Below are 23,260 nucleotides of genomic sequence, written 5' to 3'. Positions count from 1 at the left end.
ACAGCTCCAGGAGCTGCTCTAGAGAGGGGAGACCACATCACACTTTCTGTTTGGCTTTAGGGAACATCTAGGGCAGCTAGGCTCCTCACCTAGGCATCTCAACTAGGTGACACAACACAAGGCTACTGTGGGCATTTCCACACTGCAAGAGCCACAAATCCCAGGGAGCAATCCCAAATTTCCAGACAAATTGATACAGAGCTTCTGAAGTTTGCACAGCCCTCTTTGACCTGCAACACAAACTGCATGGCACTTAGGACAAGTGTCCTCCAGGCTCTGAGTGGTGCCCTTGTGGCCCAAGATATTTTTCTTAAATTCAAATGGCTTGGGAAAAAAAAAAAAAAAAAAGAAAAAAAAAAGAATTCAAGACAGTCAGCGTGGTGCTTTTACATTATGATGCTCAAGATATTCTTTCTTGGCAGGTTTAAGATGGAGGACTTGCCAGGAGAGCATTAGAAGACTACATAAGGGAAAACAGCCAAAGCTGCTGAAGTGTCCGTTGTTCTCCCACAGGCAATAGTCCCTGGAGTGACCTGTCATCTAAGCCATAGAAGAGACAATGTGGTTTGCTCCCAAAGACTGCCTAGGAAGAAAACTAACAGACATGAGGTACAGATGATGAGAAGCCCAACAGCAAGATCCTACCCCCAGACATTATGAAGAGTACATGCTAGAATTTCAGCAAACAGAATTCCTTCTTTGGCTGATCTAGGAAGAGGAATGAGAGAGAGGAACAAAAACAAAGAGAGGGAAAAGAGCCTCAGAAAAGAAAACACTGAAGCTTTACCCAGTAAAATACACTGATATACTGGCAAGCTTAGTCAAATGTCATTAAATACAGATACATAAATTATCTTTTTTTTTTAAGAAAATAAATGTAAAGAAACATAAAATTCAGTTAATTGTAGTGTAAATCCTGAATCTGTCTTGACCCTGTGTGCTACAAATTGCAGGGAGAAAAAAAAAAAAAGAAACAGCGTTATCAGCCAACTTGGAACATCTGATGCAAAGAAATGCCTGAGGAGCATGCAGGCAGGGAAAGTCATTTTGAGTAGCATAATCTGGTCATGTCAGGACCACCACTGGAGTGCCAGCAGGAGGTGGGCTGCTACAACAAACTGTGCTCTGGCTACCTGCAGCAGTGCGAAGGCTCCTTGGGGATCACTGCCAGCAGCATTCTCCACATCAGGGAGTTGAGTGGTTTAAGGGAGTAATTGCCATTATGGTATTCTTTGGCACACTGAGGTAGTGGGACTAATCTTTCTCTGCAGCCTGTGGTATTGGGTGTAAGCAGGCATACTGTTGACATTATTCAGCTAAATTATCACTGGTAGAAACAGGACACCACCTATACAGAATGAGAAGCAGCAGTTTGTATGCCAATGCTATTTATTAAATGATGAGGCTTATTTTCATTGTTCAGTGATACACAATGACACCTCATAAAAAATCCTCCTTTACTGAGTTCTCAGGAAGGGAGCAGCAGGAAGTTGTTACAGACAACATTGGCAATGAAAAAAACTTAAGAGAAATAAAGCCAATAAGTGTGACAACTTGCCTGAGAAAATAATTTGCAACAAAATGTGAAAATGTATTTCACTGAGTGCAAAAAGGTACTTTACACTTGTTTCTTCTTCCTAACTTTTGAAATGTTGCCAACTTTTAACATTTGAACTTTCATGCAAGATGTCAGCCAAGAGATATCAGGTTTAGAAAATTTTGATAGGAGGTTAAAGTCTTGCAAAGGCTTATTCTAGTTATTTTTCTAATAATTTTTCTAATGCTGACCTTCACACAGGTTTTCCCACAGGGAAAAGCATGACCAACTAATGCACACAACAATGATGGAAACACAAAAGATAAAACACATCTCAGAAAAAGTGAAAGAAAATGCAAAGACCATCACCTGCTGCTGGTGTCTCCTCCTTGAGACAGCATCTTCAGTCTGGCTGATTTGCACTAAAATGTATTCCTCTGTTTGCTCGTCAGCTACATCTGCTACAAATGGACCTCCAAGGTCTAACCTCAACAGAGCAGAATCATGAAAATCTGTCAGATTCATAGCTGTCAATAAGGCTGTTAAGGTTTGAATTTCCAGTAAAAATGAGTATAAGTTGTACCAACTCCAGAATTAAAAATAGAAATTGGTCAACTTATAATGACAAAAAAAAAAAAAAAGGCAACAAACCACATTCACCTAAAATAATCAAGAAATTATGAAAAGAACAAAACAGACGTATATTTCTTCAGCAAGTAGCACTGTTTTGGCCTGGTTTCCTAAGGAAACAGAATTTACAGGATCACAATACGTCTGTCCTTTCCTAGCAACTTTTAAGATCAATCAGTTTCAGCTGACATTGCAGATCTACCAAAGCTCCAAAAGAGTGTATGGAAATATGCAGAGAGACTGAGAAAGCTCTTTAAGTGTTTGTATAGATGAAAGGCTGCATCATTAGCTCAGCAATTTAAACATCACAGAAATTGTATTGGGAAAAACACTGTGTAAGCTGCAACCACATTGGAAACTAAATCAGAATCAGTGCCCCATTCATGATGGAGAATTTGCTGTTTGGTCAAAATTTCATTCACAAGTTTGCTAACATCTAAAAACATATATTCAAGCTTCTGCCAGAACACTCATGGTCTCTTTCCCCTCCAGCTCCCTTTCTATTTTTTTTCTCTCTCTCTCAGGTATAGTATGAGGTGTGGTCAAACTACATTCCTAGTCTAATATAATTAAGAAATCAGCCAACCATGAGAGACAAATCCATTAGAAGTCCGGCACTACTTATCCAATACATCTAGGACTATTTAGACTCAGTATTGTTAGGAGTTCATTTCTGGCTTGGTTGAGAAAGAAGCATCCCTGGAGGCCTGGGGAAAAAGGAAAACCTGAGCTTTGAAAGCCCTCACAGACTTTAAAAAGACTACAACAGAGAGACAGTGGAATTGTTTTGCTACTGTCTGTGATGAGATAGAGAGCAAAAGCATCACCAATATACATGTGTGTATATTTATGGGTATATATGTATAAGGTGGGAAAGAAGACACTTGACTTTACACATATATGCCCTGTTGAAATCACACAACTCAGATGCATGCTTGAGTATCCTAACAGCCTTAACTTCTGATATTTAATTTAATATACTACAAAGAATTAATCTAATGTAAAAAAAACGGACAAGACTGTGTACCTGCCAGAAGGAGTTTTCCAGAAAGAGGTTCCGTTGCCCACAGAACTCACAAATTTTAACAGAAGAACAAACACAGAATAGTTAGAGGGTACCCAGTGCATTGCTATGCCCCACTTCCCAGTGAGCCCCAGTAATGCCATCCATAGAGGACCAGGCTCTTCCTACACTCTGATGGGGAAAGCCTGAGACATTATGCAGAGTTCTTTCACCTTTAAAAGGACGTTGTTGTCTGGACAAGAGATGCCTCTCACACTCTGTAACCAAAAAAAAATCCTAGCAGATCTAGTGGCAGTTGAACAGCCAGTGCATTGCAAGGTAATATAAATTTCACCCTGCTTAGTTTGGCAAGTCACCACCTCTGTTCACACACTGTTCATCAAGAATGACCCACCCAACCACCCCCAAACATCTATTTGCTTAAAGAAATTGCGTAGGAAATCATAAAAAATAACCCGAGATGCAACAAACTTGGAAACTAATTCCAGTCAAGATTATTTACACGTGCAGCCCTTAGAAAACATAAATATAAATTAGTACAGTTCTCTTCCTTTTCTGAAGGTTTTAAGTGTGACTTGGCATCATAGTTTTTTTGTATCCTAATATATGATTAGTGTCCACTGAAACTATATGTATACCTTTAGCTAGAGACATTAATTATACTTTCTAAGAGGCCTGCTGACCTGAAGTTATTAACCCAATGATTTGGGACACCTCTTGACAGTCTGCTTTTTATTAGAAGTGTAGCCAGTAATTTGTGTCTCAAAAAGCTTCAGGTGCATATAATTATGGCAGCTCCCTTTTAAGCAATACTTTTAAAATAAATCCTGTAATTACTCAGATGACACATTCAGAAGCTATTATAAAGGATGCTTAAAATTAAAGGGGGAAAAAATGAAACCTTATTTCCAAGAAGAGTTCTTCCTTCCTTCTTTTCCTGTGAAGACGGGGATACTTTAGATGTTTTTTCCATTTCTTTCTGTGCATTTATAAAACCATCAAAGAGAGCCCTACCAAAAAAAAAAAAAAAAAAAAAAAAAGGTTCTCCTTTGATTGCAAGTGGAACTGAACATCATTCACTGATCTGCAATGAGGCACTTAGAGCTGAAATCCCATCAGTTATTTTTCTCCAAAAAAATATTTAGAGACTCTGTCATAATTCCATTGTTAGACTGCAGCAGATCACAGCCTTTATGAAAGGTAGAATCAAACTAAACTGGGAGAAAACTTCAGCCATGTTTTGATAAGTCAAAATGCGTTGTGTTTTTTTTTTTCACCAGGCAGCTCCTCAGAATAGTTTTGTTCTGCCTTATCTTGGTTTTATATTGCCCTTAAATTGCCAGAATGTGATCTCTTCTCCATTTTAATCATTCAGATGTGACTTCAACTTTTGGGAAAACTATCTTTTTACTTCTAGCATCCCCTCTTACTCTGCAATTTAACCATGCTGGTAATTTTTTTTTCTTTTCTTAACATTTTTGCAGTGTGGCCTCCAGTATTTGCCTTTAAAGCAAAAAAATCTCCCTGACAAGATTTACAGCTGGAGTTGTTATTTTTTATTTCACTTCAGCTAAGCTGCCTCATTTTTCTGTAGTTCCATTCTTGAAATTATATTACTGCTGTGAATTATCCTGTCAAGGGATTTTGGTTTGCATATGCTTTGTGCACCATTACACAGTGGCTCTCTGTATTTACATCTGGCACCAGCCTGGGTGCATCGCTCAAAGCTAAACCAAGAGTTGTTTTTTCCATTCTTCGTTTTCTGACTAGCTGCTCAGAGAAGGTATCGAACAGAGTGTGAGAGTCAACTCATGTCACTTTACTTTTTTGTAGCTTACATAAACAACATGATAGAATGGGATGCAGCGGCTAAATATTTAAATTATAATTCGTTCACCACAGTTTCTACTTCTGTACTGAGGATATCTGCATCTCAGTTGGTTACTCTGATTCCCTTAAACTCAGTGAAAAGAAAGTGCTTTTGAGATGGAATTCATTGCCTTATTTTAGACCACCACATTAAGTTGAGAGGAATCACTCAACAGAAGCACCAGCTGCCTCTGTAAGCTATAGAGAGCCTAGGATGACTAACTCAGGTGTAGCTAAGTCACACCCTAAGTAGAGAGTCCCTGCTTTACCTTACATCAAGCCATTTATTCAGTATGTACAGAACCAACCGAAAAGCTATGACTGACAGAGATTCTCTCTTCTATTTGCATGCAGATGGCTGACTTTACACTTTCTTTAACATCTATTTGTATCACCTACTCTGCCTACTGTAAAATGTACCTTGACATCATTACAACTATTGATTATTTTTCACCAAGTTTCTAATATGCGTGTATACTATTGATCCTGATTTATGACCACGTTGCTCATGCTGGTTTCTTAGGTCTTGCTATTTTTAGAAGACATTTTTTCTGGGCCTTACTATCTATTTTTACATGTTGCCCTTAACTGGGATCATTTCTGCATTTTGCAATTTTCTCTCTTGATATAAAGCAGATTGCTGTAACTAGTTAGGGTGTTTTTACATTACCCCTTCAAGATGCACCAAGTTCAAAATGCACACAACTTCTTCTATAACTTCTCTCAGTGTTCTATCAGTTTCAGAAGTTTTATGAGTTCTTAATAAACTATTTTTTCATAGCATTTTCTCAACCATACATTGATATTCTGCTTCTTTGCCTGCCACTGAACATGGTCCTCATCTTCATCCATCTACTTAGCAGTTTGAACACTGCCTGCAGGCCAAAATACTTAGTTTGTTTCCAACAGCAACAACAAACTTAAACCATTGTTAAATGTGTTCTGCAAGGAAAAAATTACCAAGGAGTGTCTGACAGTAGAGGGCTAGAGTAACAAACCGAATAAATTCAAAGAGAGAAAAGAATTAAAGGGATTTGAGAAGCTGTTTCATTCATTCATTTAAATTGTGTTTCTTGGAAGAAAAACCTATTTTTCTCAACTTCCATGGAAGTTGAAAAGTCTGATAAATTCTGTATATGCTCTTTGCCTCACAGTTTTTCTTTCTATAAATACCTCTGGTTCAGGGAGCAGAAAAGGTGATTTTCAGTGTCATTAATGGTCGTGGCATGATTACAAGTTTACCTAGTGATCTTTTCTTGCTCCATGATTAACATATTTGACCCACCATTCAAACTTATGCAACCTAATTGAGGAATTTGATATTAAGGTCAGCATATCTTTGTCTTCTCTGTCTAAAGCCTCTCCTATCAATTTCCATATGTGGAATTTTTCTGAATGGTTCCACTGAATTCAACTAAAATGAGAAATCTAGCCTATGATGTAAATTTCAATATATTACTGAGATACACTTTCTACTTAAGAATTTGAGATCTTAACACTGGATGGGGCATGTTGAAATTGCTCAGAGCCACTGAGGAGGGAGCTAAGCCAGAGAAAATAGCTACTGACTAGTCAATTTGATATCTATATCTTTTTAGGATGACCAGAGACATGTTCAGTCAAAACTTGAGATGTTGTATTTTCTCTAACTTTTGTTTTGTGGTGATAATTCTTCAGGAGCAAGTGAGTAAGGAACCCCTTACTGTAGGTGCTGTGGAAATATATACCTTGCAAAGTGTCAGTCCTCACTTCAAAAATTTTAATGAGATGTCAAGCATATAAAGCAAACAATTAGATCAGGACTGAAAAGATTTAAAATATATTCATAAAAATGAAAAATTTGGGGGCAGACTTGGAAAGAATTCACAGTCCTCTCTCCAGTTATTATTAGATTTCAGGTCCACAAGAAGTAAGTTCTGACAAGAAATCTGAAAAGGGAAAATTAAATTGCTGCACCTAGACTAACCTAACTTTCCCTCACCTATAGCAGTAACTGGCACAAGTACAGGTGTTCTTGAAAGGGAAGTAAACAAGATTGTAAATGAAATACTTGTCAGGGACAGAGTAAAGATGGAAATTCACAACTCAGAGAGGTAGGTGTGAGACCCATCACCCCAGAACTGCACTGGAAGAAGGTTTATCTTTTCTTGTAAAAAGCCAGTATACACTATTGAGAAGTGTAGAAATAGCAATAATTGTACCAGGTGCAGTGAAAGAAAAGAAGGCAGTCTATTAGGGAGACAGACATTCTTTAAATGACTGGTAGTGTAGAGTTTGATTGTGTAATTCCTCAGTAGCATCCACAAATCCCCATTACTTTTTAATTTCATAAAGCCTTGTTCAATTCTAAAGGTTAATGCACAGTTCTGCTCCAGCTGTCTGTTCCCTATTGCTTGAGAAATACTTAAAATTTTACTTAGGTCAGGGCAGAATAGTTTAGAAAGGAAGGAATAAACACAAAGTATTGTAAGCATTTCATAACATTCTTAAAGACTGAAAACTTGTGTGGTTAGGAAAGAATTGCGGGAATAGTTCTCATTCTTTCTGTGGTCAACCGGGTAATGTAGTGAGGTTACTTGAATGTTTGAATGGCCAAAGAGTTACAGAAAATAAATATGTTCATGTGTTAGAATAGGTATCTGTAACTAAACTAGGAAATATCTCTTCTATTTTTATTTATACCCTCTTTCCAAAGGCACATCATCTTATTAATTATTCGTGTGTCCAATTTGCCATATAGCCTTTCAGTAAAAGGTCTGAAAATGGTGCACAGATATACATTAATAGCGGCATTGAATCTTACTTCCTGCAGAAGAGGGTCTTTCAACCTGGCTTTATACTAAACTTACTTCTCCTTGGTATTAAAGAGTTGACTGTTAGAATTTATAAGCAAATAAATCCCAAGTGTTTTCAAAAAGGAACAATATTGTCACTACTTTGAAAAATTATACTAAGTCAACTGAATTTGGATCTTGTGGCAATAGGGAAACCAATATTAAAAAAATATCTTACATACTCAGAAAGGTTCTAATAATTCAGGGGAGGCAAGCTGCTCTTTTCAGAAACTGTAGCCACCACTCCTTAGTGCTACATGTCAGGTTTGTATCCATGGGGATGGACAAAGCAAAGGGTGATACAAGTGAGCTAGTAGAAAAGACACAGAAGACAGTGAAGGGAAAAAAAATAGAGTAAATCCAAGCAATAGATTAAACTACAGAAATATCAAAAAGGAACTAAAGCAATGGAAAACGGCTAAAGAGACATCACATTAAAAGCAGGTCACCCCCATGCCAGCAAGTCTCTCCCAACAGCCAGAGACAGAAAGTCCCACCAGGTCTGAGATCTAATGGCTATGAAAGGAAAAAAAAAAAAAAAAAAAAAAAAAAACTAAGTGGCATGAATGAATGAAGTCCAAAGGCACTCAGTTTGATTTTAAAAATATTTCCATCTTTGGTTTTAGATTTTTTAGATTTTTCGAGTGTATGCAGACATATACATGAGACTGTACATATTCAAAACAGAAATCAATTTACATGGACTTTTCTGGAAAAGCATAGAAGTGAAGGAATTTTTTTTTTTTTTAAAGTAAAACAAGTACATGGTACTTAGTACCAATTCAACACTTTTTAACAGCTTTCTGAGAACTGAGCTACAAGAGGCAAAGTGTTCATTTGCATAATTTAGCATCATATGAGCTAGGACACTTCTTTTCCACCCAAAGCAGTTTTGTATAATAACCTCTGAGGGCTTTGTGACAAGGACAACTGTAGCACACCTGCCTGCCTACCATGAAATTCTTGTAGACGTTCAGAGAGTAGCGCTCAGCATCCACTGAGAATACTGCAGTCTGTCAGCCAGAATAAATTGCATATTTGACATTTGTGTGTGAATGGTTAGCATTACTCAAGTCTAGCCAAAAAGGTAAAAACTTTCTTCACTGTGTGACAAAGTGGAGGACAAACACATGAGCTTACATCTGCATAAACGAAGACTAACAGCAATGGTGAGATGACATTCAGAATTGCTCATGCCTTTTCCAAACCTCATTTAGAAATGAAATCTTTCTCCTTGACCCTTCTGCTTGAATTACTGTGTCACCTTGAAAATGAAGCATGGCTTTGCTGGATTGCTTTCTTCTCACATATTTTCTCCCATCTCATTAACCTCAGGTAGGAATGCAAGGACAGAACATCCAGTTTTCAACACATATGACACAAACTAAGAAGATTCAGCTCCAGGTTTGTCAAGTAAAGAAAGGGGATGCTGTATTCTGTCTGACAACTACCTGGCTAAAGCATCCTGACATGACAGGTAAAATGTGAAACCTGGGAATGCTTGGTTTTGTCCTCATGTCCCAGTCCCAACAGCATTTCCTGAAACAAGCAAAAAGTATAGCTGGCTGCAGAATCCATATGCACAATGCAGAAGCTATGGTTCCAACCCAACATCTGTGGAAAGACATCCAATCCTCAAGTTATGCTCTGAGAGCTGACTAAAATTTGAACTCAAAGACTTGCCACCAATGCACCCTGATTTGGCAGTCTCTGTCATTACAGCCCTGGTGCTGTTCAAGACCACATGCATATGTAAATAGGACCTTTCAACAACAGTTTCAAGGAGGAAAAAAATACCGGTGTGAACAAGATACTGATGGGAGTTTACCATTGAAGTTGTCACTGGTCCCACTAGTCCTATTCACTTGCACTCCTCCAAAAAACAATCTCCACTTCTCATTATAAATGGCCCTCGAGCACTAACATTTTCTTCCTCATTTACCCTAGCAGTCATGTAATATTGTGTCATTATTTGCAATAGTGAGAATGCTAACAATCAAATCTATTTAAAATGGACTCTCCCTGCTCAAAGCTATGGACCTGCCCAGTTAAGCAGAAGAAATCACCCATTCAAAATGTAATTCTTACCACACCTTTTCAGAACAAGACACTTCCCAGGAGCTCATAAAGTATATCTGTAGCTTGAATCATCTTCTAACATTAGTGAAATAATAAACAGGTAAATTGTAGACCAAAGAGATAAAACTAGAAATATATTGAGAATAAGAAATGTAATTTTTGTTTGTTTACTAACTGAATGCTCATCCCTCAAAGACCTTTGACATTCAGGTCTGCATTCACCTGCAATTAATCACTTTTGGTTTGGATTATTCTATTGCTTGTTCTTTTGAACAGTTTGTTGAAGATCTGTTGACTTAAATTCACTATTGAGCAATTTTACATGGAAAAATAAATAAAAGATTCCACACCTCCACTGAAAAATATCTACAGATCCACAAATCCAAACATATGCCTGTGCTAAGCTGTTCTGGAAATGGATCTGTGAATCACCTAGTTTGCTGCTTTTGAAGTAGTTCACTGAGTAGCATCATGGTCCAAGTATACCCTACAGATATGCTACAGATGACAGCATACAAATGGCCTGGAGAGCAGTTGCTACAGCCAGGGGCATGTGCTAGTCATGGTCACAGCTATTTTCTGGGGCTTGATCCCACTGGGTCTTCAAACCACTTCCACTCTTCAGGTTTCATACAAAGAGAGTGAACTCAACTGGATGGGAACCACAAGGCACCCCAGACAGGTGCTGTACATTATAGCTCAGATGTGGAGCATGATTGTGGTCTGCATCAAAGAACGAGTCTAAGTGCAGCCCAGGCTCTGAGGACACTGAATCCTCTCTGGACGTAACTGAGAAAACAGCCATTCAACCAGTTTATCAATGAAACCAGTTCAGTTTTCTTCAATGAAGGAAGGATACAGAAGCTTTCCAGAGGCGAGACAGCCAACATCTGCCAGGACATACCTTGATCTGGATAAATGCCAAATAAAACCTAGGACGAGGATAAAAATCAAGCATGCATTAATAATACAAAAACTGGGAAAAAAAAAAAAACTGTTAAGCTTATTTTAGAAACTTACAGAAGACTCTTTCAAACAGTACGTTAAATCTTAAGATTGCTTTCAGTATTTTCAGGTATGTTTCCCCCACAGCTGAAAAGCGGCCCAGGGGCACATAACAAGGAGAAGTAATACTCCCTCAGTAAACTTACTGCCAAAGTCACATGTTCAATATATTCCATCCAAGTGTCTCTTAGGAAAAAGGCACTCAACCTCTGCAGCTAGCTGTCTCACAGCATCACAGGATGGGTGAATTTAACAGCCAAAATGGTGATGAATTTACATGGAGAGAGAGGTATGATGAAGACTAAGAGCAGCTCTAGTGGGAGAGGGAAGGGGAGGAAAGCAGAATGCAAAGTGCTGGGAGCAGGACAGGAGAACAAAATCTTGCCTGGAGTATATCTGCAAACGAAGCCAAGGACAGAATATTTCTCATAGAAAGACTAAGTCAACCAGAGGAAGAAAGAAGGAGAACAGTGGTGAAAGAAGGAGAAGAATTCAACAAAACAGAAAAAAAAAAAAAAAAAACCTTGAGAATGGGAGAGGTTTTTTAAAGACATGCTGGGATCTCTGATCTGCCTAGAGAGCACAGCTCTTCTCTTGTATTTTTGTAGATTTTCCTTTCAACCCTCATATTCTGGGGAGGTTCTGCCTACTCTTACTGGCTGCAAGTGCTCACTGGTGGGAACTGCTCCCAGCTGCCCTTTTTCAGCAGCCGCTCAGAAAAGCAGAGGGCACAAAAATTTTTTATGCATTTTAGTGTCTTCCACGAGAGAATGGCTGCTCAAAGGGCTATAGGAGGAGATAAACATTTTTCTGGAGGGAAAACCTACCAATATTCCCCAAGTTTTAAGCAATATCTGAAGACCCATCTTAAATTAAAGAAGGAAACACTGAGGACACACAAATTTGAGTTAAAATTGACTGCTCAAACCCAGCTACCTGACCTACTACATTGTCCAGGGTCATGGCTAGCGCACTGAGCAGTTGTCTGATTAGGTATAAGAACCTGCACAACATTTTTGTTTTGTTTTTTTTTTTTTTGCCATCTTGCTCCCACCCTTGATACATTTTCTTATTACCAAAGACCAAGTATCACAACTTGTTTTGAACTAATTGTAAGAAATTTAATAGAAGGAGGGGGAAAGGATTGCCAATTCAATACTTACAGAGCAGACAACTACAAAGATAAAAAGACCTGAAACTTTCAGGAATTTTAGACAGCACCTGAAAAGTAAGAAACATGTATTTACTGCATGGTTATTAAAAATAAAAATAAAAATAAATGTACTCTTAATAGTTCTGCCATTTCAGAAATATCATATTGAGCGCTTACAGGTGATATCACACCATGTCAGAGTATGAACACCACTACACAGGGTCAGCAAAGGATTAGGAAGCCCTGGTGACTATAAGGGCTTTCTGTCCCCACTCTGCCACCAGATGCATCTGTCTCAATGCATGGGAAGGAGGTTTTATGTCTCAGGAAAGCCAAGTGAATGCTGCAGCATGAGCTGGTGCTGGGACCTGGAGCCACTTCCCTGCTGCTACTGGTGGCTCCCAAGAGACCCAAAGCACCTTTAATTCTCCCTGACCTCTCCCAGGGCTGCAAAGGAAACCATAGCCACTGCAGGAGGGTGACACATCTGAGCAGAAATGACAGATTGCTGCATAGAGGGGTACTGTCATGGACGAATTCCCCAGAAACAGACTTCTAATATGCATCCTGAAAGGTACTGATAGGATGCCTCATAGGCATTCTGAAAAGGTAGTTTGAAGACAAGAGCAAGCTTTAAGAATATCCCAGTTTTAATAGTATATCTTCAAACCAAATATACTGTGTGAGCATCTCTAGATAAACCGTCTAGCAAAACTAGAATTTTTTTTTCATAGCACATCTGTTCCTTTTGAGGGAATGCCCAGTTCTGGAGATTCAATACCATCAAACCTTCTGAAGTGTCAGAGCTTACTACTGAGTGGGTTAGGCAAGAATAACTCTAAATTCAAATGTTGAAAAATTATGCTCTCAAGTAAGAAATCTTAAGATTTATTACTGTTAAATTACCAGGTCTTTTATCTTACCATAAGAGGCAACTCTTTAATTATTTTCTTGTTGCCCATCAGAATGTTACACAGATGTCTTAATTTACAGAACTCTTTTTGTTATTTGCCCTTATTACATCTCTTCATTAATTGAAGCCATTGATGTTCTCATCACATTTTTTCAAAAGTAAACACTAAATCATTGCTTTTCCGAGAGAATGACAAATGCAAGGTTTGATTTAAGCCTGATGACAAGCAAGAAGAAAAACATTTCAAGTCGCTAGGATAATTAGCTGAGAAGGGAACAGTGCAATAAATAGCTCTGTTGACAGATGCTATAGAACAAAATATTAAAGTGGAGTAATCTGGAGAGAGTCAGAAATAATTTTTAATCACAGCAGATATAAGTCCATAAATCGAATTCATTGACTGAAAGTAATATGAGTGACCGGAGACCCATTTTTTGAAAAACTTTTTTTTTTTTTCCTAAAGATCCCTTCTTCTTCAGAGTTCTCAAAAAAAAATGTAGCTGATAAAAATATGGTGCCACAGTCAAACTGGTACAAAGGGGTTACAACATCCTACTAAAAAGAAGTGATAGCAAGTTTATGCAAACTTTGCACAGGAGAAACATCAGAGAAAGCTAGGAGGACAGAAAGGCAGCTAGGTGGCTTCTTCCAGAAGCACCAGAGAGCCCTGCTCTAATGAAAAACAAGGTGGGGTGGGGGAGAGGATAATAAAGATTTGAAAAGAGAGGAATGACAGCAAAAGTCATTATCAGCACCCCACAGCTGATAATTCTTTCAGCTGATGATTCTTTTGGTATTGTATGATTTATGGAAAATACCTAGTGCCAGCTTTGTCATGTAACCACTCTCTTACTTGTCTATTCTCCCTATCTTCACATCACAGCTGTTTCAGTATTTTTGAGAACTTATCATGTTATGAATTACTAAAGCCCAGTCCAGATTGGTTTAATTTGAATGTATTTGGTATTTTCTGTTTGCACTTCCAAATTATCATTCCAAATAATAATAATTAAAATTACTATTGAAACAAGAAACAGCAATAACTAGATTTTAAGACATAAGAGAAATCAAAAAGCATTAATTAAGACTTCATAAATTTATAAATACTTGTCTGCAAATAACAGAAACTCATCTCAAGGAGCTGTCAAGATATAATAAAAAAAAGCTTTTGGAAATGGTTATTTTATTAAATGTAGAATTTAAAAGCCTCTTTTCCTCCCATCTGTTTGTTTTCATGGCATTTTGTATTAAGGAAGCAGTGCTTTTAGCAGCTTACAGTTGAGAAGTGACGAGCCTTTGACTCGTCCGTGTTTTGCAATCTGTCTCTTTCCAGAGTGCTAATCTGGCACAGTGATGCAAGCACAAACTGCATGCCAAACTCTGTGCTGATATATGCCTCCGGCGCAATCCTATTTGACTTCAGTTGGAAATGCACGAAGTATAAATCTATGAAGGATTTCACCCCCTGTTCTAAACCAAATGATTTTTAGTCTGATCTGCATGTGGTGTCAGGCAGTTTAGCTCCATTTATTATCTCAGTGGAGTTATGCTGATTTACGACAGCCAAGGAGCTGGCCCCATATGTACAACCAACACTATAGCAATGAAAATATTTCACAGGAAGTTCTGCCAGAGAAATACACCACTCTTATAAACGTATGCTATACTGGAAACAATTGATTCTACTCTCCCGCTCAATGCCTTTGTTCCATGAAATACCAGGGAAAGCTACTGCAAGCGTGAAGAAAGACGCCTGCCAAACTTCTTCACATCTGCTCATATTGCACTAATTGCAGCCATTGAAATTCTCCTACTCCATTTGTTTAGCAGTGGTGCAGGAGAGTGGCACTCCACGCAGTACCATATGCACAATGAAAGAAGGAAAACAATTGTGAAGTGATGAGCTGAGACAACATACAGATTGGGAAAAGAGGCATGGACATCTTGTCAAAAAAGGCTCCATGGATCAATACGGAGATGAGGACATGCAGTGCTGGGCTCTGTACAAATCTGTAGCACTATTAGCAGAGTCCAAACCAAAGTAGGTAAAAGTGTTGAAACTCCAGAAAAGACAGAGAGAATTAGAATCTGAGATTAAAGGGTTTGTTAGCTACGACCACAGGTGAAAATATCGTGAGAAAATTTGAACTTAAGCTCTAATTATATTGATATATTTTAATACATTAAAAGATTCAAGGTCATCCTTGCCTAAACGAGGTAAAAGATTACTTTAAGAGTAATCAAAGAGTGAAATATGTAAATGTACCTAAAGACAGAAAAGTGCTTGGTTGTATTTTGCATTGTGTATCCGTGAAAAGCTACTATCATGACTCCAGAAATCATTGTTAGTACCTAGAAGACTGTGTGTATATATATATATATTTTTTTTTTAATTAAAGACAAATATTTCATAAAAGCAAGAACACTGAAAAATAAAACTGTGGAGTCAACAAAGAGGCTTTTGTGAAATGGCTTTCAAGATGTTATAAGCAATAAAGAGAGTATTTAATTTCAGGTTTAGAATAGGTGCTGTGATTAATTCTTCTAAGAACAGGGGGCTATTGATCATTAGGCTGTAATCAATGTCATCAGGGTTTATTTATAAATTATCAATAGCAATATATGGCCTAAACATGGAGTGTTATTTTATTCATTTGCAGAAAATAAAACACTTTCTAGCCAGCTATACTTAAAAACTAAAACTAATGAAAAAAAATGCAAAAAATAAGTAACTGAAGATTTGAATTCAGACCTCATCTTTGATAAATTGAACTTGGTATGAAGGTTGTCCAAGATTTCATATTTCTCAGAAGAAGCAGATCTAGACAAACTGGTCATTTCACTTCCCAGTTGAAACCTTTGCTCAAATTCTGCAGAGCTGTTGTCCCATGAATCATCATCTGTGGTAAAATCTGGATTGTGAATAGCCATGCACAGCAACCTGTCACACATTTTCAGTAAATAAAAAAAAAATTAAAAAAAAAAACAGTGGTTTATTTCAACAGATAGTATATGCAACTGACCTTACATATTCTTAGCTTCATTATGATGTATTTTAATGGAAAACAAAAACATAGATTTATTCAGTACAGATCTCCCCTTGGTGATACAGCTGTGTAGACAGCAGATCAAAGATAAAGATCTCATGATGCTTAGGTGTACCTGAGAGAATCAGCATTTTGAAGCACCAGGCAGACATGCTTCAGGATTTAGTGTGTAAAATCCCCATCAGAACTGGGCATATAGCTCTGCTGTATCTTGCAGTGCACCTGATGCAACACCACATGAAGTAAATGAGAGCACGTGACCTGCAGTTGCCTGTCCTAAGGACTCTCTAATCACCCTGACCTCAGACCTTACATTATTCCCTATCCCATTTATAGCGCCTTCTTTCCACTCAAGTTCCTCCAAAGTAATTCTCTGCTTGCAACCCCTGACATTCACTTTATTTCCCATCAGGTTTGCTGTCAGGATATAAGAAAGAACCATGCACAATTAAATAGAACTTAGAAAAAAAAAGTATTTTGAGTAAAATGAAAGTAACTCACCCATTGTCCTCTGAGGAGACCTTCAGCAGTGGTGTCTTCTCTGTAAAGCAAGTGTTTCTTGACCTTGAGCTGAATAATTTGGAAAAATTGAAGTGATACCTTTGGAGAGAGGGAAAAAAGAACAGTTAGTTTGCATTGCAACAATTCACTGCAATTCTACAGAATATTTTGGTACAAGAGCATCTAATTAGTTTAATATTGTTTAGGAATGGTGTTTGCCTAACTTATGGTTTTCACAAAGTTTGAACTAGTCATGGAAGTTACTCCCTTACAGTCATGGTGGCCAAATAAGAGAAATTTACCTCATCTTAAAAGTGGTGTCTAAAATAGTCATTGAAATTTCCTCCAAATGCCAGATGAGCAATATACAAATAATCCACACTTGGATGCTTACATTTCAGAGTGCTTAAATTTACAGTGGAACAATTGCACTGTAAAAAAAAAAAAAATCTTAAGGAAAATAATTACATATATTAATGTAAGTTTATGTAAGTATACCATAGAAAACAAAATAAAAGGATAATTTTTGTTCCACATGTGTCCTTTGGGTCATAGATAACAGAAATCTAGTAAACTCTACAGCAACCATGCCCCCCTTTGCACAGGGAAGAAAGTTTTATCTGAAGTACATCATCCCTGCAGCACAATCCCTTCCAAACAGTTTCTGTCAAGTCTTGGTACTGGTGCTGCAGATAATTAACCAAGATCGAGCTATGTCTTGCCATATTGCAGCTTAGCGTTGTTACTTTTTTTGCTAAAAAATATATCCCAAAGTTTAAGGGACAGCTGAAAAGAATCAAACACAATCAAGTGGGTCTATCTTTGGAGCAGGCATCTTGGAGGGATGAAATAATTGAACCTTTTAGAGCACTTTCCAAAACCTGGCTCTTCCAGAAATGTTTCCCATGTTTAACCTTAAAATACAGTGGAAGATAGTGGAATTCCTTGCAGTTTACAGAGCTATATGAGTCTGCATAGGTCCACAAAAATGATCAAGGGACTGGAGCCCCTCTCCTATGAAGGAAGCCTGAGAGAGCTGCGACTGTTCAGCCTGGAGGAGAGGAGGCCTAGGGGGAATCTCATCCTTGTCTATAAACACCTGAAGGGAAGGTACAAAGAAGATGGAGCCAAGATCTTTTTAGTTGTGCCCAGTGCTAGGACAGGAGGCACTGGGCACAAACAGGCCCACAGAAGGCTCCCCCTGAGCACCAGGAGCACTTCTGTGCTGTGCGGGTGAGGAGCCCTGGCACAGGCTGCCCAGAGAGGCTGTGGGGTCTCCTCCTTGGGGATCTCCAAAAGCCGCCTGGAGATGGGCCTGGGCAGCCTGCGCTGGGTGGCCCTGCTGGGGCAGGGCTTGGGCCTGGTGGCCTCCAGAGGGCCCTGACAGCCTCAGCCATTCGGTAACTGAAAATTCAGACTTTGTAAAATTAAAACCTCCTGTTAATGCTTCAGCTTTCTTGTTAAGTAGTGTTACCAATTCAGAAGCCATGCTAGTTGTGTAGAAAATGGATATGGTTATTTTAGCCTTGAGTGGGCAAAGTACTTCTTCAAACTCTGCTTTAAGCACCATATTTGCAGTCTCAACAAAAAAAGAAAGAAGTGTTAGAGAGACTGAATTATCCAGTACATCAGGTCAAATGCTGGACGGATTAGAATTCAGGTGCTACATTGCACTGACACTTCATCTGTGAAGAGATGATTGCATACTTTGAAACTATCGAAGTACTTCCTTTTTTAAATAGGAGAACATCATTCACACAAAATGTTTAAGTGGAGAAACTCTGATATTTTAAAGCAAGTGCTATTTTAATCTTATCATAGCCTTAGATGTAAAAGATTACCTAGATCTTTCACAGAATGGGATCCATAAGGAGAGTAAAAACACTATTAGGACTTCAAGCGTGTAGTCAACGAGCAATACTGATATGCTTCTGGCTGATCCTGGCATTCCTCTACATTTGGAATTTGCATCCTAAGTTGACACATTTGATAAAAATTCTGATGGTGGGCCTCGAACTTGCACATTCAGAAATTTAACTGATGGAAAGACTGATTAGCTGTTTCTGATATTAAACAAAATGATGCCATTTGTTTCAAACATGCACAAACACACACACACACACACACTAACAAAAAAAAAAAAAAAGGAAAGAGATTCCAAAAAGTATTGTATTGCATGCTATTCTGATGTAACCTTACATTGTGCATACCATTAACCTTTCCACACTTACTTTACTTCTTTTCATCCTAGGACAGGTGCAAAATCTAAGATCATTAACCAGAAAACTTTCTACAAAAACCTCCATTTTCTTCCATTTAATTGTTAGTGTGTTACCAACACTGCTTTGTGTTATATTCCTGTGTGTATATATATATATATATATATATATATATATAAATCTGTAGAGATAGATAGACAATCCCCATCCTCAAGCACCAGTGAGGGCTGATGACAGCGTGCTGCCACCACAAACCCACCATGTCCTGCCACAGTGCCCAGGTCTGCATGGTGAGCAGGGCAGGGACTCGTCACACACCAGTCCTCACATGCATGAAAAGGGAAGCAGAGAGTGGGGCAGCTGATCATCCTGCCTCTATGTAAAGGCTCTTGCATGGTAGTCACATGTGAATTCAGAAAAACTAGTTCTGAAACTGCTTTTAACTCAGTGGCTTCCCAATACTGAGCTGAAGTACTGATAGCAGAATAGCTGGAGCAGCACAGAAACACTGGCAAGTTAAAAATTGGCACTTTGTGTAGACGTCCTTGGGTGAGCGTACGTTCAGCTTCATCAGAGACATGCCAGAGTTGATATGTTCTGCTCTTTACCCCAAAGTGCACAGTAAGTCCACATCACTACCATGAATGAGCGACCACTGTGCAAACAGTGCTGCAAGGCAAAGCAACTACAGCTATGGCAACCAGGCAGAGGCCCAAGGTTTGGTGGAAGATGCTTTAAATGACTGAACATGAAGAGAAGAATCCAGAAGGCTAGTTAAAGACATTACCCTCTCTTTATTCTGTGCATCTGTTATCCCTGCTGACTGGTATATGTCTTGCAATACTTAAATGGGACTACAGAGCTTCACAGATTGCCAAGAAGGGCCAATATAGTAAAATTGGGAAGGTTCTTCAGATAAAATGAAAGCCATTAGTACATGACAACATCAATTTGTAAAGAGTAAAAACACATAGACAAGAATAAGCAGCAGGAAACAGCCAGGCTTGACAAAACAAAAATAATTAGAGAAAAAGCAGGAGAGTTTCAACTCCCCCATGATGTGATTACCCTAATTAGAGTATGAGAGTAATATAAACAATAAAGCTAATTAGGGCATAAAAGAATCTTGAAGGCTGAAAGCTCTAGAAAGAAAAGTTGGGGGGAAAGATAATGAAGGAATAGCACAGCTTATAAAAATGAATATAATCCCAAAGTAGAAAGCCTAACGTAATTTATATTATGTGCAGGTGAGGAGTTGGTAAGCAGGATACCACTTGTGCCCATTGTTTTTCTCTCATGATTCAGAGTCAAAAGTCATTAGCATTTTATACATCATGAGAAGAGACATGAAAAAATTGCATTTACATACATGTGAATTTATATGTACATACACATAGACCTTTGCACAAAAAATAAACATTCCCATTTCACTTTCCTTCCAAAGGGATGAGAAAAAATTACAGTACTTCTGCAGAAACACCTTCATTCTTCTGAGACACCATAACTTAAAATGGGAAAGCACCCAACCAACCAAAATCTTGGTAGAAAGTATTTGATGAGAACTCCTTCAAAGACTCATAAAGTAACATTCATGTGGAAAGATCCATATAGAATTGACATTATAAAAATAAGAGTATGACCTGCCTCCTGTGTAACTGCAGCTGTGGTCACATTCATTCTCACATTTGCTACAGCAGGGCATGTTTTTTGGTTTTGTTTTGTTGTTTTTTTTTTTTTGTTTTTGTTTGTTTGTTTGTTTGTTTTTGTTTTTTAATTAAAAGAAATCTTTCAAACAGAAGATTGTGTTCTTAACCACTTGGCTACTGCTGTGACAGCCTTATATACAGATTTTGGCTCTCTCCATAGGAGTATAGGTTTGTTCTGAGGATGTGTGCATTTTCTGAGCTCGTTACTTGCAGTCAAAGTCATACTTTCCTATTGCTAATCTTTCAAGCAATTACAATTTCTGTCTCCATAGTAACCCAGAAGATGAACCAGAGTTGTAGGAGGTCTATCCCTGCCACAGATGATACAGCAGGTCCTGCCAAGCCATGGTGTCCACAGATGAAGTTCCAGCTGTCTGACAGCAGATGGAAAAGGATCCCACCAACACATTAAAAAACACAAGGGTGTGAATACAAGCCAAAGACATCTATTGCAGAAGCCCCCACAATCTGTGGATGTGCCACTGCTCCCAAGCATAAGCACGGTTCACACTTTCTTGGTGGCAAGTTGTACTTCACTACAGCTGTAAGCAGAGATGTGACCTTCAATCTCCTACACTCATTTGGGCAGTGTAAGGAGAAGTAGGCTCCCCCTAACCTCCTGGACATGCAGAACAGTACAAGGAGAGCTGAAGAGGAAAAGAAGAAATGTGGGAGTCTCCAGCCATTCCCTCTGATGAGCTGACGACTCTTCAGATGTTATTCAGAGTCAGTGGCAGAAGAGTCTACAACAAGCTACTGTTTTCCATTAACTGCAAAAGATTACTTCCAAAGTCTTCGGGGGACTTGGGATGAAGTCCACAGAGAGAACTCCATTCCTGCCCTTGAGCACCAGACCTGCACCTTGACCATGTGAGCACTGCCTTTTCAGACCTTCCTAATGTGTTTACCCATGCCATTTTAAATGATTTTGTTAGGAACAATTTTTCAGCAATGAACAACCTTTCAATCCCAAATACACTGAAGTAGAGGATACCAAAAGGTACCTACAGAAACCTGAGGAAGAAAAAGACCACACTCATCCTAGTTAGCTGGTAAACTTTTAAAATAATCACTAGGTTTGGTTAGAGCCTATTATTTAGCTTCATATTGAAAAGATTAATCATGACACACAATGCATTAAGTTTACACTCCCTATAATAAAAAAGCATACATTTTAAACATCAGCAAGTATAATGCTTCATATGTTAAGTCATGCACGCAAATATGAGTAAAAGAGCTATTTCCATGACAACACAAAGCAATGATCCTCACTTACGCAGAAAGGATTGGGTCAGAAGAGAAGAAGAGGTGAATATGGAAGCATACATATTGTGCAAGAACATCAGCAGTTTTGAACATAACTTATTGAAAATTTCACTATATAAAACATTAAAGCAGAATCTCTTCAGAAAAAAAAAAAAAAAAAAGAAAAAAAAGTAGCATACTTTCCTGAATTAATAGTCACTAAAACATTGTGTGAGCTTTCCCTGTAAACAAAAGACCAAAAGTACTATAGAGACAAGAGATTATATCAAAGTTAATAAAAACTTAAGCAAAGTTTCCTAGAGGAGAAGACCTGAGTAAGAACATGAGAGATAATTAATCATGCAGGAGTCTAGAAACAATTGTAAGACTTTAATTTATCATTTCTACGTTGTTGTAGGCTAAAGCCTAGTTTCAGAAGCACTCTCTTCCTTGATTATACAATATTTATCCTTACACCAAGTCATGTGTACTGAACTAATTACTCTTATCATAGCTGTAAACAAACACATTGTAGAAATAAATTGAAAAACAGAGGTTTTTTTATGAAAATAAAACAAAAATAGAGCAAACAAAAAAAGAAAAACACAAAAAGACAAGCCTATACCAGCATTTGATCCCATTTAACACACATTCTTCCACCAGATTTGGTATTTGTCAGTATCTAATCAAATCCACTTTTGGACAGTAGTTGTGTGGTACTAACTGTGCTGACCAAAATCCTAGCATTCAGCTTTTAAACCCTGACTGTGGACTAAGCAGCAGTATGCATACATCCATCAACCTCATGATATGTAAGTGCCTACACAAAGACACAACCCTCCTTCATGATTTGTCCTCAGTGGTAGCACGTCATGGGGGAACTGTTATGACTACCCACTGCAAATGAAATATAGTCAACTGATATACTAATTGTCAAGAGAAAGATCGAAGACTCCACAGTTCACATCTCTAAACAGGCTCCAGACGTTTCCCCATGACTGCTTTATGTAGCTTCAACTAAATCAGCCAATAACCTCTCAACCCTTTAAAAGCATGCACTGTTAAGATGTCAGGGAAATTTAGCAATGAAAGCATTACTTAATCCAGGCTCATTTTCTCTTTGACTTTCCTAATTTTTTATTAGACAGGACTGTACAGGATTCCCCAGAGGACTGTGGTGCTGGCACTACCTGACAGCAAGGCACTGCAAGAGGCAAAGCCAACTGGCAGGTTTCATGTTGAGAAGCACCTGCTGTGTGCCAAGTCCCCAGGCAAATAAAGAGCATGCTTAAGACAGATGTAGTGAAATGTCTGTTGAGCTTGTCCCAGACAGAAATGGTTCCTTATATAGGACTTAAGCAATGAGCTGAATTCATTTAGTTCTGCTGGATCTTGGGAGGTGGATATGTCCCACAAGAAGATGTGGCAGTGGTGTCTTGTCCTCTATTTTTTCAATATTCTGTTACTTGAAGAATTAAGACAATTTTAAGTTCGGAAA

The 23,260-nt window shown here is 38.3% G+C and overlaps 1 protein-coding gene across 2 annotated transcripts in view; it reads right to left on the bottom strand.

Annotated features, from left to right (window-relative positions):
- OCA2 (OCA2 melanosomal transmembrane protein) overlaps window positions 1–23,260 on the bottom strand; it is a 205,757-nt gene that overhangs the window by 141,987 nt on the left and 40,510 nt on the right. For both annotated transcript variants that reach the window (XM_013180616.3, XM_013180617.3), the window contains exons 3-7: window positions 16,593–16,691; window positions 15,797–15,985; window positions 12,142–12,199; window positions 10,833–10,905; window positions 1,907–2,064 (exon numbers count right to left, since the gene is read on the bottom strand). In XM_013180616.3, coding sequence (XP_013036070.1) covers window positions 1,907–2,064; window positions 10,833–10,905; window positions 12,142–12,199; window positions 15,797–15,985; window positions 16,593–16,691 — 577 coding nt within the window. The remainder of the gene's footprint in view (window positions 1–1,906; window positions 2,065–10,832; window positions 10,906–12,141; window positions 12,200–15,796; window positions 15,986–16,592; window positions 16,692–23,260) is intronic.

The sequence above is a fragment of the Anser cygnoides genome, chromosome 1, assembly GCF_040182565.1.
Source record: "Anser cygnoides isolate HZ-2024a breed goose chromosome 1, Taihu_goose_T2T_genome, whole genome shotgun sequence".
NCBI lineage: Eukaryota > Metazoa > Chordata > Aves > Anseriformes > Anatidae > Anser > Anser cygnoides.
Note: the sequence above shows the minus strand (reverse complement) of the source record. Positions and strands in the feature narration are given on the sequence as shown.